Source organism: Crotalus tigris, unplaced genomic scaffold (genome assembly GCF_016545835.1).
Source record: "Crotalus tigris isolate CLP2741 ecotype Arizona unplaced genomic scaffold, ASM1654583v1 scf7180000017736.1026742, whole genome shotgun sequence".
NCBI classification, from domain to species: Eukaryota; Metazoa; Chordata; class Lepidosauria; order Squamata; family Viperidae; genus Crotalus; species Crotalus tigris.
The window spans coordinates 781,448-799,747 of record NW_024096602.1 but is presented as its reverse complement, the minus strand read 5'-3'; the positions used below and the strand labels follow the sequence as shown (position 1 = coordinate 799,747).

Below are 18,300 nucleotides of genomic sequence, written 5' to 3'. Positions count from 1 at the left end.
AAGAGAAGTTGTTGGGTAATATTTTGTGGAATATTCTAGATAAAATCAAAGTCCACTTCTTGGGGTCAGGTGTAGTAATGTAGTAATGTCTCCTCAGGATTTAGGAGAGAAGCAGTAGGTTCAGAGTCCATGATTGATGGATCCATGGCTGATTTCCATTTTTACTGAGTGTTTTTAGGCCATAGCATCAACCTTTCATTCTTCCGTCCATCCACAGTTGAGCATTCTCTCTCTCTAAGACATCCGCTTCTTCTACGGATGAGATGGAGGAGACGGCTGTAATATTTTATCCGTTCTTTTTCCCTACCTTTGTCCTTGGCGTGACTCGGATTTCATTTCATGCCTGGAATTTAATGGCACCTGTAATGAACTTCATGCATCGGCTCTGATTATAATGGCGTCCTCCGCTGAGATCTTGATGGCACATTATTAATCACTTTCATGATAATTCACTTTTTGTTGAAAAGAATTGCTGCTAAGTATTTTCGTTGCTCTTTGGAGTTCTGCCTTGTGTCTGACTAAATTGTTGAATAGGCTTGGATAGATCAGTTCCTAATTCAAGAGAAGAAATTAATGGCCTTCAGATGGAGATACATAGAGATTGGTATATTTGGGCTGTGAATGAACCAAATACACAAAAGTATATCAGGGTCTAATTTTGCAATGTTTTTTAATCTGAAGAAAAAAAAACCCATAATCAGAATTCTCCGTGAAGTCGACTACATTGCACCCTGATTAGATCCAAGCTTTCATTTGAAGTTCAGAATTTTTAGCTGAAAATGATGAGACTCATGTAGGCTGAATATTTACTAGGAATTTCATTTTTCCACTTGGGGCCAGGGCATAAAAAAGTATTCCTGGCTTTAGATAATGATGGTTCAGCATCCAGAAGCCTTACTATGAAGCTGCATTGTCACCTTGGGATTGCCTGGAGAAAGAGTTGGCCCTTCTGCCTGCTGGCCCTGGCCCAAAATTACATCACCCCTAGTCCAAGGCAGCATTGTGAAATTGCAGTGCGTTGCCCTGTCCCTTTTGTACATGGGACGTGACATTGCATGCGTGTACAAAAGAGGTGGGAGGCCTCACCATGGTGACACAATCCAGCTGAGGTTGTTGTGGTGGATGCTTTTGTGGACCCCTCTGCCCCTGGCATTTCTGATAGCCAAGGGCAGACATGCCAAGGTGCCCGGTAATGTAGATTAAGCATATTTTAATACAGATTGAGCTTGGTAAAACAGCTTTTGTGCATGCCTGAAGAGCAGAACCGATGACCACTGTACAAGAGAAGCTGTACAAGATCCCTTTCAGATCTCTAAGTCTCCTGCTCTCTGGCTCTTTCCTAACCCAGCTATGGAAGTCCTCCCTGGCTGGTACAGAGGTACTGGGGGAGGGGACTAAATTCCCCTTTGGAGTGGTGTCCTCCAGGAAAAAGGGGCCCCGGGTCCAAATGTGCATCTTTGAAAGAAGCCGAAGCAGAGAAAAAAGGTGCTGCTGTCTGCTTGCAACTGCACGTAATTTGTGCACTGCCATTGGAGTTAGTTACTAAGGGAACAACTTAATCAAACCAAGCAATCTGGATTTCTACCTGGCTCTTTTGCTGAGTCTGCAAATCTTTGGATTTAGCTTATGTTGCCATCGCTGTATCATTAAACTATTAGATTTGCTTGGGCTATAGAGCATCAGTTTGCAGATAAAAGTCACCTAACATCATACAACATTGAAATTACGGGCGAACCAACAATTTCCTTAGGGAGTGGAAGAGCAAGTCCTCCCCACTGAAGGAGGAATTCCACAGTGCCAGAAGCCACCCGCATGACACACCCCCGGGGGGCAGATTTCGCTAGCCCAGGTGAGCCATGGATCTAAAAAGCAGGTGGCTGAGCTCGTGGTCCTAAGGGCCCCGTCCACTTCCTCAGCTGCAGTGAGTTCAAAACGAACCCATATAACTGGGCAAGAATGTGCCCTGGGCATCTCCAGCAAGGGAGAATGATTTTGAAAAAAATGGTTGGGTCTTGAGCAAATCCTTCTGCAGAGCCTTTGAGGAGGGTCTCTGCCAAGAGGGCCCCTGTCCTGTGAAACAAGGCTGCGGATGGCTGTCTGCAGGGGCAGTAAGGGTGGAGAAGGAGGGTAGCTTTGGAACCCTTGCCACCACGAAGTAGCCTCTGACAGCAGCTCTAGCCTCTGTTTGTCCCTTGTTGAGGGCCAGTGGCATGCTCAACCTCTCTCCTCTTGTTTCCTTGCCTTCCATCCTTCTGTGAACCGCAGAGAAAGAAGGGATCCGTGAGAGGTCTTGCGTAGGGGCAGTTGGATCCAAGGCCACGGCAGTTTCTTGTCCCAAGCGGCCACCCGGCCTTCCGGGGGTCGAAGCAGCGGCCCAACAGGGAGAGCCAGCCAGGGTCCTTCGGCTTCCGAGGCTGGGCCAATGTAACAGGTCGGCAGTGGATTCACGGTTGATGAAGTTCTGTATTTTAGATTAGAAAAGTGCTTAAGGAAAAAACTGGAAAGGATACAGATGCGCCTGGCAAGTATTGCTTTAGGGGTATTTATAAGATCCTTGGCTCGTCTCTAAAGACAGCCAAGTGAATCTAATCTTTTGCTAAATTTGGCTTGTAAATATGGTGTTGCTTCCTCATCTGTGTTACAACTTAGCCTGCGTGTTGAGCATTCTGCTGTGAGTAAAGGTCATCTGTCCAGAATATCCGTTTTGTTCACTAAAATCCATGGATTTATAATCGGGTTGGCCACGGCTCTAACATAACGTGGTTCTTGGCTTTATGCTTAGATTAGGGTGGCAGGAAATGGATTATGATTGGATCATTGCCTGTGAAAATTAGCTGTGAATAAATAGAGTTTAATGATATCACAGGCATTATTTAAATAGAAGCAGACAGATAATTCTTCATATTGGGTAGTTAGAATGTTTTCAGGCAAGCAGTTGTTGGCTCAAGATGACTAACAATCAAATGGGCTACATGGTTTTGGAAAGTAACACACACAGACACACAAAATAGAAATGCCAGCAATAACAAATTCCAAACTTGTATGGGTCAAAGTGCTGACTGTTCTGTGAGAAGATTCAGCCCAAATAAGGCAGGAGATCTAAGTGCTCTTTCTGAAACAACAGGTGGGGGAAATGCAATATTGTCAAATGTGGACGAAGCAGTAGATGATTTTGAAGGTATTGGAGCTTATTTGCAAGGAGTCTCTCTCTTGCTTCCTGTCCATTGCCGCAGTTCCAAATATATCTGCCAGCTCCAAAATGTGGTGCATCCTTGCACAAAATAATAATTGCGCTGCATAAGAGAGAGAGAGGCTTTCAAGGAGAGATACAGGTTGTTGACTGTAATTGAGCCCAGAATCACAGCCATAAGTTGTCTGACTTTACAGCCGTTTTTGTGGCTGTCATTAAGCGAACATGGCGGTTGTAAAGCAAATGCCGCAGTCATTAAGAGAGACCGATGTCCATAAAGGGCGGTTTTTTTTTTTGTCAGATACTGGAAGAAAACACCAGATTCTGGCAAAAAACATTGCAAATTGCGGTCATGTGACCACGGGGTGCTGCCATTGGCTGGCAGAGTGGTCCCGTTGCTGATGCCCAAATACAATCAAGCAACTCCGGAGGGAGGGAGGGAGGGAGGGAGGGGGTGCGGCTGTTGGGAACGCCAAATCCAGGTTGTAACCAGCCACGGGGTGGGGGTGGGGGGCTCCATCATAAGTTCAAATGTTCGCAAATCAAGGACTACCAAAATTGCTGAGCTGTAACCCTGGAGATGGCAGGGCCAACATGAATCCTGGTTTCATTATCCTTATTTACAGAGTGGAAAATGCGTGCACGAAGCTTGTCCAGGCAGCTCAGATGCTCCAGACGGATCCTTACTCAGTCCCTGCTCGTGATTACCTGATCGATGGGTCCCGAGGGATCCTCTCAGGGACGTCGGACTTGCTTCTGACATTCGATGAAGCCGAGGTGGGTTCTCTGATGACCGTAAGATGCATCGGTGTGTGGGAAGCGGGGAATTATGCGGGCCCCGGCCTTGATCGGGAGCTGGACTAGAAGGCCTCTGGGGTCCTTCCAGCCCTCCCTTTCCATGCTTTATGATCTAATTTGGGGAAACGACTGGAAGGCTCATCCCTGCCTTAGATGGGCTGAGTGGGCTGGGTTGAGGGAGAATGACGGGCTCAAAAAATCACCCAGCGGGCTTTCATGGCTGAGGGAGGACTTGAACTCAGGGTCTCCCACCTTCCAGCCCGGTGCCTTCACCACAAGCTAATTTCTGGAAAGCACTGAAATCGGGTAGTATATTCTCAAATCTGCCTTTTTAAAAGTTACGTACATTCACCACCTCAGGGAACAGGAAACAAACCTGCCCGCTTGCAGCGTTTTTTTGTGCTCTTTGGTAGAATGGGAACGTCTGAATGTTCACCTGGAGACGGGCACCTGGCTGAAGGCAGAGCTAGATTGGGTTCACACTGCCCATGAAGCCATCACATAGTTTGGACTTGCATGCAACAAACCATGGTTGCTTTTAACTACCATTTATGGCTGAACGTATTGTAGAAACCCAATCGTTTGTGGTCTTCTTGCTAAGTGTTTGAATGACTGACTGCTAACCGTGCAAGCTGCCTCTTATTCCTCTTTCCATTTAAAGCGATTGGCTGGTAGCGAAAGAAAAAAAGAACCCCCTCAGTCAGTTCACGGCTGCCTTCATTTTCTTTCAGGTCCGTAAGATCATCCGTGTCTGCAAAGGGATTCTGGAATACCTCACCGTGGCTGAAGTGGTGGAGACCATGGAAGACTTGGTGACCTACACGAAGAACCTGGGACCAGGTTAGGGGGCCCTCGGAGGTCTCTGGTTCTTCCCCTTCCTGGGACTGGGGTGTTGTCTTCATCCAGAACCTTCTAGAACAGGGCTCCTCAAACTTGGCCCCTTTAAGACTTGTGGACTTCAACTCCCAGAATTCCCTAGCCAGCCATGCTCTGCCTTGTGACACTCAAGTCAACTCCTGCGAGACTTTGCAAGTCAGGCCCCAGCTTTTTCTCCAAGCCTTTGGGTCCAGTTGAAGGACACCCCCGTTGGGTTGTTTAATTCTTCTGCTTGGTTGCCATGTTGTATATTGGGTTGTTTTTTTTTTTAAAAAAAAAAACATAGTGTGCTTATTTTTTTTATTTTTGCTTTTGTTGTATACCGACCGTATTGTTTGTGCAATAAGCAAAGAAACATACCTGCTGTGAAAATGTTTTACTGGAACAGTGTTTTGTTCACAGGTATACAAGCACAAAAACCATCTCATTTAAAACAATAAAATCCAGCATCTCCTTCTATCGTAGCAGCTCTATGGAGTAATAGTATGGTGTAGTGGTTAAGGCATCAGGCTAGAAACTGGAAGACCTGGAGCAGGAGCCAGATGGGTGACCTTGGGGCCAGTCACTGTCTCTCAGCCCGAGGAAGGAGGCAGTGGCAACCCACTTCTGAAAAATGACCCCCAGAAAAGTGCAGGGACTTGGCCAGGCAGTCCCTGAGAATTGGACACACCTGAAGGGAAGGGGGGAAAAATACTGGATGAGCTTAATGGAAGTAATTTTTATCGTTATGTGTGCAGCGGGGCTGTAGGAAAATCAGTGCCAATGGAGAATAACTTGCTTAAGGGCAGAGAGTCAGGGAACAGCAGAGGTCAAATGAGTGTTTATGGACTTCCTGGGTCTTCCTGAGATGCCAGCCTTTCACCGATTCATTATGTCGCAGGATACAGTCAGCTCCGAATGTGCAGGGAGATCTGATGGCCTTGGAGTTTGGGGCCATTGAAACGGGTCCCTCACCAGCCAGCTGCTTCTGTTTACGTTGCTTTCCTTAAACAGGCAATTAATTAAAAGCCTAAAAGGGCCATATATTGCCAAGTGTCCCATTGATTTACCATGGGGGAGGGCTATTTTGACTATAATTCAAAACATTAACAGTTCTCATGTTTTAGTACTCTTTTTTCAAATGGACGAACCTGGCAAAATTGGAGTACGTGCAGTTTTAGATTTGTTTCCTAATCAACAGTGACAACTTTCACCGAAAAGAAGCTGCATTTTCGGTTGTTATTTTTAATGTAATTTGCTCTTGCCTGAAATTGCAAAATGTTGCTTCTTGAAGACAACCTCTTTCCTTTTCTGATGTAGGAATGACAAAGATGGCCAAGATGATTGACGAACGACAGCAAGAGCTGACTCACCAGGAGCACCGAGTCATGCTGGTCAACTCCATGAACACCGTGAAGGACCTCCTCCCAGTTCTCATTTCAGGTAACCCTCCGTCAAAACAAGCACGGGATTGCGTGAAGACAGACGCCATAAATGTGTGAAGCAAAGGAATATGCATAGTGAAAGAAGCTCAGAAATAGATTCTTCTTGTATGTCTGATAAACCTATGGTGGAATTAAATCTGTGGTTTTATTTGTGGCTGTCTTGGTGGGGTGGGGAAGTTCTCAGCTGACATAGCCTACATATCTCCTATTTATGTTCTGGAAGCTGGGCTTCCTGAGACATGAACGGGGGGGGGGTCTATTTATATGTTGTTATATTTGTGATGCTTACCTTGAGTGGGCACGGCAGTTCAGATCAGACTGATCTTGCTTCTGTTTGATTTTGGATCAAGATTTTGGATCAAGTTGAAAAGCACAAACATTTAGCTCAAACAATAACAATAATTGTGATTAAGAAAGGAAATGTTACTTAATACCGACGGTCTGTACTTTAAATCTTGACTAGGAAAAAAACTGCTCCTTCTGATTATTTCCCCAAAAAATCTGCAAAAGTGAATTGCACAAGCATTTTTTAAAGACGTTTGAAGAGTGGAATTCCAGAAGTCATAGCTTCCAATATCAACAATATCAATGACGATGTTGCTTCTATGGATAGACTATGTCCAAAAGATGTTTTTGAAGAAATGTCAGATGTAAAACAAGTTTTATCTGACAAGGTAGAAATGATATCAAAAGTGGGTTTACAACTGACAAGCCAAGATAATGATTTAGAAAAGGATATTTCACTGGGTCTACCAAAGAAACTGCTGAGATTTTAAAATTTAAAAGGGAAATAGAAATGAAAAACTCAGAGAGTGACCTGGATATATTTTTTCCTATTGAATTTACAAAAGAGGCTTGTTAAAGCCTTGAAGAACTCTGCCATAGGACAAAGAAGAAATTAAGATAAATCCTACAACAATATCTGAATGAACTATAGATTAAGTCTGTTAGAAGTAAAAGAAAAAGATATAAATATGGTTTATTTGATCAGGGTTAAAACAAGGTATGTTGTTACTTCTGGCTACCCTTTTTGGGCTTTCTGTTGACATCAGCACTGAAAAAAAGATTTATGGATTTGGTTATAGATAAACAAATACGGGATGTGGGGTAAAGAGAAAAATGTAACTTCTGGGGGGGGTGTGAAGAATAACTACAATTGTTTAAATTGTTGTGATGAAGGTTGGAATTTATTTCCTTATGTCTGTCTTTTTATGCTTTCTAAGCCTTTTTCTTGTTTTTTTCTTTCTGTTCACTTTTCTTTCCTTAAGTTTATATCAGATGCTATTGTTATAATCAATTTGGGGATGTGGCTATATAGGGTATCATCCTTTATGCTGCCCACGTTTATGTAAAAGAACATTTCCCAGCGCATCTTCCTGTTATTGTTTGACCCTCTGTGTAATTTCTGCAGCAATGAAGATTTTTGTAACAACTAAGAACTCTCAGAACCAGGGAATTGAGGAAGCCTTGAAAAACCGCAAATTTACAGTGGAGAAGATGAGTACAGAAATAAATGAAATAATCCGTGTATTGCAGCTGACTTCCTGGGATGAAGATGCTTGGGCCAGCAAGGTGGGTGTCCTGCGTAGTTTGAGAGAGATCTAGGATTAGACAGGTAAGAATCTGAACCCATATCTTGAAAAAAAAAACCAAGTACTGATTTACAAGGTGATGTTAGTTAAGTTGGTTATATGATTTTACCTTTAAGGTAATGCAGTTCCTTCATTAGCAGAATATTAAATATAGTGAGAATATTTTAAAACTGTTCTGCGGATTTCCTATAATGGATCAAACAAATTGGATTGCTATTTGTTTTAAAATTGCATCTCTTGGTAGGGAAAAGCCCCAATAGGCAAATAAAGTATCACAATCTGAATGTTTCTCTAAAGCGGGTGTTTTTAGACCTCACCCATTTTCAGATGTGTGGACTTGGGACATCCCAAGGTCATCTTGAAAGTTGAAGTTCCCACATCCTAAAATGATTGACAAGGTCTTCCTTCCTGGAGTTAAGTTTTGAGATGGGTACTTAAATGCCCACAGATTTATAACTTGAGACCTAAACTGGTTAAAACTGAATTTTTGATTTTGGTTGAAAAGCTGCAAATTTCCAGCCAGTGGACCATTGCAAACATGTTGGCTTCAGGGAGAAAATTGCAGTTTGCAGAGACTTTTAATGACTTTAATGGGTTGGGAACCACAGAACTGTCAAGCATCTCACAAGCTGTGCCCGTCTATCCACTGCTCTTATTGATGGAGTTCCCATGTAGGGACAAACTATGTTTTAGCAGGAAGATCCTGTGGGAGGGGTTGACCTCAAGAACTCAGCCCTTTTCTTCTGCTCTGCTGGGAAAAGGAATAAATCAACATTTGGTTTCGATTCTGCAGCTTTGTGACTGGGTGTGTCAATATTGTATCTCCTGTAAACTAGGATTTTTAAAAAACATCACTTTGATTTAAGCACGCTTAGGCCCACAGAATTTAGCAATGCTTCCTTGGAGCTCTCTTCCCCAAATCTTTGCACTAAACCACGAATCTGTGAAATGGAATTGAATTCTGGCTTACGAATCACTGAGATTGATGGAAGGCAGAACTGTGATTGTGGGTCAGCTTCTGCAGAGGGTGCCTCATTATCGTTTGGGACTGAAAGCAGATTAGCCCACTATTATTGATAATTTCTTTCTTAGAACTACTACTTATAAATACCGGTATATACATATATATCTATATATCTTTCTCCTTAATTTTCTCCTTTCCCCTCCCCCCTCCCCTTTTAGAAGGTAAGATCTCTTCCTCAACCCGCAACTGCTGCCTTTTCTACTAAAACAGAACAGCATGACTCAAGGGTGCTGTGCTGTGTGTTGTGTGGTTTCTTGTGCTACACTTCGGGTAGTCCTTGACTTAAACAACAATTCATGAGGTTACTCCAGTTACACCAGAACTGAAAAAAGATGACCGTTTTTCACACTTATAACCGTTGCAGTCCCCCCCCCCGCATGGTCTTGTGATCAATATTCAGGCGCTTGGCAACTGAATATTATATTTACGACGGCTACAGCGTCCTGGGGTTGTGTGATCACCCTTTGTGACCTTCGCAGTTGGTTTCTGGCAAGCGAAGTCAGTGGGGGAAGCTGGTTTTGCTCAACAACCACACTAATTCTCTTCACAACCGAGGCAAAAAGGGTTGCAAAATGGGCTGCAGCTCACTTAACGACTGTCTTGCTTAGCAGCAGAAATGTTGGGCTCAATTGTAGTCATAGGTCAAGGACTACCTGTACTCACCTTTAAAGGCGGAGTATTTCAAGCGATTGAGAGTCTTGCTGTGTGACAGGGCTGTTTCCGAGGAACGACCGCCGGCCTTGAATTTTGCAAGATGGGGAAACCCAGACTGGGCTGCAGGGGCTGTGCCAGACCCCCAGACCCTCAGCTCCTTCCGCCTGGGCCTGACGAGCATCCCGTTCTCTGGGGTGACGTTTCGCCCAACTTTTCCTTCAGGGGACACGGTCGATGTGAGGGACGCTTCAGGCATGCTTGGGCAACGGTTCTTTGTAATTTCAACTTCATGAGAAGGGAGAAATGACCCTTTTGTAGATGTTGTCACAAACAGATGCATATCAAATGTTGTGTTTAGGGACATGGCGAAATGGGCTATGAGGCATAAATTACATAAATCGAATTAGATCCCCTCCTATCTCACCATACCTCCAAATGCAACGTTTAATACATGCATCTGTTTGTGACAGCGCCATAAGTCTACAAAAAGATCATTTTTATACTGTATGTATACACTTTTATTGGTCACTGACCAAAATAAAGGTTCTGTCTGTACACGTACATGTATATTGTAGGAGTTGATCAGACTGAGCCTGAGGGAGGGAGGCCAAGCGCGTCATCAGCCTCAAGTACCTTCGCGCCCACCAGAGCTCTCAGTCCAGCCCAACTTGAATTCCGTTGGCTCTTATCTACCGCCTGTTTGCTCTGACTGTTAGTAGTTCAGATTCTTGTAGAGAGCGTTAGCATACGATAAACCTATATTCATTTGAACTGCCTAGACTCCCGGTTTCCTGCCCTTGGCATGTACATGTTTGGATTTACTTGGAGTTGGTCTGCAAACAAGGCAGACTATTGTAGGGGTTACAGCGGTAACTCCTGAGCTCGTGGGCAGCTCAGCCGGCTGTTCAACAGGGTCTCTCTTGGTTGATCAAAGCTGCCTGGAAGGTGACCTGCAATGGGGTCCGTGCAGTGGGATCTGCTTCTTTGAGGAAAGGGTTGTCTCCTCCCTGCTCTGCTCTCACTGTGTGGAAGTGGCACCTGTCTGGACTCCAAAATGAGACGGGTGAATGGGAGACCCCTTAGCGGAGGTATACACCTCTGAACACCTAATCGGTTCTCTCGCTCCTCCTACAGCCCAGGACCTCCCAGACCTCAAAGGTCCCGACTAGCAAGCAAACTTTTTAAAAGGGCTAGATTCTGCATGGTGAGGATTACAGGACGTATAATCTTGGCTTGCTTGTCAAGGGAGAGTTATGGGGTGTTCTTTGTCCTGAATCTTCTAAACAGAAAATGCTTCCTAACATCATTTGGCCATTTTTCTTTTTTTAATTTCTGACGTGTTTTTATCCATTTTATGTGTTGTTGTATCAATGTCTGACTTTGCTAACCCCTCATTGTCCCATTATATGAGATGGGCACACATGGGACTCTAAGCAATCAATCTCTCCTATTTCTGGTTGTTAAATCAAGTGGTTTAGGAACTTCCTTTTAAAATGCAGAGGGTAAAACAGGTAAATGAACTATTTTACATCTCATTTTAAGTCTTCCACTCTCCAAATTCCATCTTCTGGCATCATGTAAAGTTTGAAGAACTGACCTGGATATCTGCTTTGGATTTTGAGTGTTATGTGGTGCGGTGGTGATTGGCAAATTGGCTCCCTCCCTTTTTTTAATGCATTAGATACCAATAAATAATAATACTCTCACCTCTCATGGAGAGAAGTATGCATGGGGTGTTCTGTATGGCTATTATTCTATTTTGTGAGGGTAAAGATTTAACATTTGTTCTGAATGCCTTCTTCATTTCTTTTTCTCTGAGTGTCCTGTGCTTGGAAAACAGTGGATCACAACTAAAGCCTTACAGAGTGCATGCTCTACCTTGTGTCTTTTGAGTAACAGAAATGGCTCTGATATTGATAATTCCATGAGTTGCTTATCAAGGGAGAGAACTGCCTGTGAACCAAGAAGCGTTTTGTATCATAAATTGCACCAACACCGGGATTTGTTAGTTGTCTATGAGGATAATCTTCTATTTTCTTCTTTTTCTGTAAAGGACACGGAAGCCATGAAGAGGGCACTGGCTCTAATCGATTCCAAAATGAAGCAGGCCAAGGGCTGGCTCAGGGACCCCACTGCTCCAGCAGGTGATGCCCACAGGGTTCAGAATGGGGTGGGACGACCAGAAAGAGTATTATTCAAGAGGGAAATGGCAAGTTAGCTCTTGGGACAGATGAAAAAAAATTAACCAGGGCTAAGTTAAACCCCTTTGCCGTGGTTCTTGTTAACCCAGGCAATGACTGGGTTTCCTTCTTTGTTGTATCACGGTTAATGGGTGGTGGATATTCTTAGTTTCAGTTGGGACTTGTCTGGCTGGAGTGACTGTTCTGGTATACTTCCTGGTGGTATACCTCCAGCACAGTGACTGTTCTGGTATACTTCCTGGTGGTATACCTCAACAGAACACACACGCCCCTCCCCTACAACAATGGGGTATCCACATGGAGGGGACGGAATAGACTGGAGAAGGCGCCTGCGTATACCTTGGACAGCCAAGGTGACCAACAAGCAAATCCTTTAGCACAATAACACCAGACTGACACTGGAAGACAAAATCATGAAACTGTGTCTCATTTATTTGGGGCACGTCATTGGAGAAAGCAACTATGTTTGGAAGAGTTAGCGGTAAAAGGGAACCAGGCCGCCAAAGAAGACGGTGGCCGGAGACCATACAAGTGGCCATCAGCCGGAGTGTAGAACAGCTCGAAGGAGCAGGGCCAGATCGGAAGAAGGGGAGAGACCACCTGGCCCACAGAATTGCCGAGAGTTGCACTCGACTGAAAGGACAACACCATCATCCACAATCTATGTTGGTTTTGTCAACAGCTGAGTGAGCAGCATCCATGGCACCGCAGTGCTTCCCCCCTCGGCGACAGTCCTGCTGAGTCCCATTTCTCCTCCTCCGTTAAGGAACCCTCTCTGTCTTTCTTCTCAGATTTATGCCTGCTGGCAAAACAGACGCTGAGATTCTGGGAATGCTGAATTATGATACAGTTATTACAGCATTTTCCTTTTTCGATGGCATAATTGCACCCATAAACACAAGCTACTTCCTGGGGAAGCTTTTAGATCCCTTCAACAAAAGCAAATTGATATTAGGCTAAATATTTGCATAATGTGTTTGTCTCAGCTTCTTTGCCCATCCCTCCATTCGGATTCTAGGCAGCTCACAGAGATGGTGTTTTTAAAAAAAGGCACAAATCAAAAATTAAAATATGAATAAAATACAAAGCTACAAGTGGTAAAATTAAGAAGAGGGGTCACAGTATGTCCATCCTGAAAGGGAAGAGCTTCCAGAAAGCTATGAGACGGAGGGCCAAAAATACTTCCGGCCAGGAGTCTCCAACCTTGGCAACTTTATTCCCAGAATTCCTTAGCCAGTCAGCAATTCTTGGAGCATGGCTGGCTGGGGAATTCTGGGAGTTGAAGTCCATAAGTCTTAAAGTTGCCAAGGTCGGAGACCCCTGCATTAGTGGACAAGTTGCTCCTGAAGAGAGTTTGGAAATCCTTGCTTATTTTGTTAAGTTATCCAAATAATTTAGCTTGTAATCTTCCTTAATTAATATTCTGGAATGGTTTCTGTTCTTGGTTATTGCCTATTTATTGTATTAGCATAACTCATTTGTTAAAAAATACGATCCATATTTAAATAAATATAGTGCATATGAGTGGAGCTCTATAATTAATTAAATCAATTTGTCTCTCCATTTTCATTTGATTATGTTGGCCCCAGGGTGTTGATAAGATTTTGAATTGATGGAATAACTTCTGACACACGTCATGCTATGCTATTAAGATGAATGTAACTTGTTTTTACTATAGATTAGGATGTCAGCAGTTAGTAAAAAAAAATCTTGGCTCCAGATTTGCAGAATTATATTTATTTTCTTTCCCAAGTCTAATCCTTAAACTTTTTTTTTTTTTAAAACCCAACAATGGATTGCATTTGACAGGGAGCTAATGAGAAGTTGACATGCAGGTTCCTGGTACTAATCCCAGCAACAAGTGACATGGTTGAGGTGCCTGCAGTTCATCTCCAGCAGTCAAGCAAGGAGATGGTCAGCCTCTAGCTAGCAGAAGCTCCTCTGGAACAAGGGACAATTGGCCTTGTGACCGTTTTTTACTCTGTTTCATCTGCTGCTGAATTTGCTGCCTATTATTTTGGGCCAACCAGTGGGAGACTCCTGGTTTAAGAGAAGGTGGATCTCAGAAATTTAGATGCTGTTCATTTATCCATGTTATTGTTTTTTGTTTCGCTTTTTTTTTTTAGCAGAATAGCCCTGCTTCCATGCATAGGTAAATTAGCTGTTAGAATTCTCAGTAGTCAGTGCTGTGAATGTGGAATTTGCATGATTATGCATCAGATATATGGCCTCTATTCACCCATTCTTGCTTCCCAGGGGACGCTGGCGAACAAGCCATAAGACAGATCCTGGATGAAGCAGGAAATGTTGGAGAATTGTGCGCAGGTAAAGAACGCCGGGAGATTCTAGGAACCTGCAAAATGTTGGGCCAGCTGACGGATCAACTAGCTGATCTTCGGGCCAGGTAACCCACTACCAACACATTACAAAACTTGCCTTTCTTAAAAAAAAAAAAAAAAAGAAAGAAAAGCTAAAATCACCCACAGGGGAAAATTTGTATCTATTTATTTTACCAGGGCAATAACAGTGGTGGGTTAGACTTGTCCAAGGGGTTACCTCTCCCAGCCTTCTGCTTGTGAAATTGTCCTCAGGTTAGAGTTGCTCTAAAGCAGGGGTCCCCAATCTTCCGTGTTGGTGGCCTGGCCCAGCGGGGGAGGAGGGGACAAGAGGGGATGGTTTTGTACGAGGGGCAGGTGTGTGCACGCGTGGGCGGGGCTTCATTTGTGCCCGCTGCTGGCACAAATTGGGCTGGTGGGGTCTAAGGCACCCTTTAATGTTATTTAAGGCTTTCTTAGTGTGCTTTCCCTTGCTCCTGATGCCAGCCTTGTGAGGTAGTCCAGACAAGGAGTACCCTCAGGAGCGCTAGCTCTAACTTTATTGTAAGGTTACCTGAGCAAAATCTGAAAGGGCTTCTATGACTCTTTCTCCCCTTGGGCAGGGGGCAAGGGGCCACCCCTCTCGCAATGCAGAAAGCTCAGCAGATCGCTCAAGGGCTGGACTTGCTGACAGCCAAAGTGGAAAACGCGGCTCGCAAGCTGGAGGCCATGACCAACTCCAAGCAGGCCATTGCCAAGAAGATTGACGCTGCCCAGGTACCCCCAGTCCTGCCCTGAAGAGAAGGGTGGGTGGGTGGGTGGCGGATACCCTTAAAGCGATTCTGGTGTCTAAACGATAATGACTTCCGGTTGCTGTCATGCTTTGAGAATGACTGAATTCAACAATTGCACATCTTGTGTATTCTTCCCGTCGACTTCTTGTAAATTCACTTTATGCCAGAGAACCCTGGGTTTTAACCTTGAGGACAGACCTTGGCTCCACCAAGAAAATGGGGACTGCCTTATCTGCCGTTGAGTCAGTTTTGGCCCGAACAGCATTTTAGTGTTAGAGCAAAAGAGAGACAACGCGCAGACCCCTCTTGACACCCCTCCCCCCGTTTCTCTTTGTGTAGAGCTGGCTGGCAGATCCTAACGGGGGCAGCGAAGGAGAAGAACACATCCGAGGAATTATGACGGAAGCCAGGAAAATTGCAGAACTCTGCGAAGACCCCAAAGAGAGAGATGACATTTTGCGCTCCTTGGGAGAAATCTCTGCTTTGACAGCTAAATTGTCCGACCTTCGAAAACAGTACGTGTGGACCTCTTTTGTAGACATTCAAAAGTATCCCTGTGTTTCAGTGGCCTGGCTCCACCGTGTATGCCCCATCGCTTTTAAGCAGGATCCCCCAGCCAAGATTGGCAAACTCTGCTTTAAAGGGCTATTGTGCTTTCACACTGGAATAGCCTTGCCTCTGTGTTCCTGCTGAGCAACCTGTTATTTGTGGGACGAGAAGCTCTGTGGGCATGTAGGAACAGCGGTCGTTTGAGGTGCCCAGAGATCCGTGATCATTCAGGGCGACAGGGGAGGAAGGTGGATTTCCTTGCACCTTCAAGCCATCCTTCGAATCGTGGTGCCCACTTTATGCAATCTCCTCCCTCCCACCCCCAAAGTGAGGCTGGCTGCACCCCATGGATCTCCCGGGAGCTCCTCAAAACCCGGTTGTGCCATCAGGCGTGGGGGATCCCTGGGGACTGGTGAGATGTTGGGATAACATCTGCTCTTTGCCTAAAATTTGTGCTTTTTTAGCCTTCTGTTTTTTTATGTTTTTAATAACAATATGTAAATAGTAATATTAATATTTAAACACAAATAATATCTAAATAATAACATTTAAGTGATGACTGCTGGATTGATGGCAGACTCCGTCACTTCCCCTCCCCTTTGCTCTCTGCTCTCCGTCCATCCATCATGTTGTTATTGATGTAGCCTTGTTTTCTTTTTCATTGTTTATTTTATTGTTCTATTATTTTTCTTCTGTTCTGCTTACACTCATTTCATTTCTTCCTTTTTATTGTTATAAGCTGCCCAAAGTAACCCTACAGCAAGATGGGTGATAAATTTAACAAATAAAACAATAAATCAATTGCTTTTAGCTTGATCTGTGCTGCTCAGCTGTGAGACGGGCAGCTACATAAATTCAATGCACGAGTGAACGAATAATCCAGTGTTGTTTGGAGGACGCTTTGAGAATTGGGATAAAACTGAGATAGGTTTGCAGTTTTAGTAATGCTTCCGCTTCTTAAGATGTGTCTTATGCAATGTCTCCAGACAACAGCGGTGTAAATTTAACCTTTCTTAATGACATTTGTTTGTTTTTTTCTGCTTACTATTCTTATTTTCCCTTGTAAATACGATCTTGTATCACCACTTAACAAATCCTTTGGGCATTGTTAAGTTTAAGGAGCAACGGTGCTTAAGCTTGTAAGTAGCTGATTCACAGTTCTCGCGCTTGAACTTTGTCGTCTTAATGGACCCCTTTACAAGGCTTACTTAGCAGCGTTTCTTTTCCCAACAGTGGGAAAGGCGATTCGCCAGAAGCCCGGGCATTAGCCAAGCAAATAGCGACATCGCTTCAGAATTTGCAGTCCAAAACCAACAAGGCTGTTGCAAACAGCAGACCCGTCAAGCCAGCTGTTCATCTGGAAGGCAAGATTGAGCAAGCTCAAAGATGGATAGACAACCCTACAGTTGATGATCGGGGTGTAGGTAAGCTGGTCAATGTCACTTCCTCAGAGAGGGCGTGCAGCAAGGTCTCTCTGATGTTGCAGTCTAGGAGCCTTGGAAAAAGGGGGCAAGATGGCTGAGCTTGTCGGCTGCAGAGCTGACAGCCCGGATTTTAGAGGAGCTCTCGTTCCTTGCCTCAGCTCCTGCCCGCTGAGCAGCTCAAAAGCAAGCAAATACAAGTAGATAAATAGGTACCACTTCGGTGGGGGCGATAACAGCGTTCCGTGCGCCTCAGTGTATAGCCATGCTGGCCGCATGACCACGGAAGCGTCTTCGGACAACACTGGAGTGGGACCCAGCCAGACGGGGAAACCTTCACCTTTTAACACGGGAAAGGTGAGCCTTTCCTGCAGTGGCCTGCCATTCTACTTCTTGATTTTACTCCAGCTAATTTTCCCTTTGGCACAGGCTGCTTTCTCTTGCCTCATCAGTGAACCAGGAGGGCCTCTAACAGAAAGGTGCCTTTCTTTTTATGCAGGCCAGGCTTCCCTCCGGGGACTGGTGGCCGAAGGGCGCCGCCTTGCCAACATCATGATGGGGCCCTACCGCCAGGACTTGCTTGCCAAGTGTGACCGGGTGGAGCAGCTGGCTGCCCAGTTAGCTGATTTGGCCGCAAGAGGTGAAGGCGACACCCCACAGGCCAGAGTCGTGGCTCTTCAGCTGCAGGAGGCGCTGAAGGTAAAGAGGAGGCGCTGAAGGCTTTCCCAGCAGATTTTCAATAGATTCGCCTTTTGAAACTTAGTTGACAGCCCACAGCACAACTGTCAGGTGGGAAGAACCAGGGCTGTATGTTGAGTTCCAGTTAAGCTGACTCACTGCTCATGCCTATTCGTAAGGGGGGCAGGGAGTGGTTAAAGACGTTCAGCTTGTCGGCTGGAAAGCTGACAGCACGGGTTCGAGACCCAAGTGCTGCGTGACGGGGCGAGCTCTCGTTCCTTGCCGCAGCTCCTGCCCACCTAGAAAGCATGCAAATGCGAGTAGAAAAACAGGTACCACTTTAGTGGGGAGGTAACAGCCTCGGCGTATACCCACGCTGGCCACATGACCACGGAAATGTCTTTGGACAACGCTCGCTCCCTCGGCTAAGAAACGGAGATGAGCACCTGCCCCTTAGAGTCGGACACGGCTGGGCAGGGGAGGCCTTTACCATTATTTGTTGGAATCCAGTCAGTTAATGATCAGCACTAAATTGGCACTAGATAAGAACAGAACTCAAGAGGGATTGGACTTAGCCTGCTTGTGAGAACATAAGGACTCTAGTCTGATGCCTCTCTTGACTCCACCCCCCCCGCCCCCGAGGCTCTGCCTGTCCTCCTCCTGCAATAACATTGGAAAAGAATAAGAGAAAAAAAGAGTCAGTTTGGTGTAGTGGTTGGACAGCCATTTGTCTGAAATAGAGTAGGGTCTCCTGCTTGAGCAGGGGGGTTGGACGAGAAGACTT

General features: G+C 45.0%; 1 protein-coding gene across 4 annotated transcripts in view; it reads left to right on the top strand.

The window, feature by feature from the left end:
• VCL (vinculin) overlaps window positions 1–18,300 on the top strand; it is a 46,971-nt gene that overhangs the window by 10,979 nt on the left and 17,692 nt on the right. For 2 of the 4 annotated variants that reach the window (XM_039339642.1, XM_039339644.1), the window contains exons 3-12: window positions 3,817–3,967; window positions 4,720–4,828; window positions 6,164–6,286; window positions 7,700–7,860; window positions 11,612–11,702; window positions 14,016–14,163; window positions 14,698–14,851; window positions 15,208–15,383; window positions 16,651–16,841; window positions 17,338–17,537. In XM_039339642.1, the coding sequence (XP_039195576.1) occupies window positions 3,817–3,967; window positions 4,720–4,828; window positions 6,164–6,286; window positions 7,700–7,860; window positions 11,612–11,702; window positions 14,016–14,163; window positions 14,698–14,851; window positions 15,208–15,383; window positions 16,651–16,841; window positions 17,338–17,537 (1,504 nt within the window). Of the gene's footprint in view, window positions 1–3,816; window positions 3,968–4,719; window positions 4,829–6,163; window positions 6,287–7,699; window positions 7,861–11,608; window positions 11,703–14,015; window positions 14,164–14,697; window positions 14,852–15,207; window positions 15,384–16,650; window positions 16,842–17,337; window positions 17,538–18,300 lie in introns of all 4 variants that reach the window. The other 2 variants (XM_039339641.1, XM_039339643.1) reach the window with 1 other exon arrangement.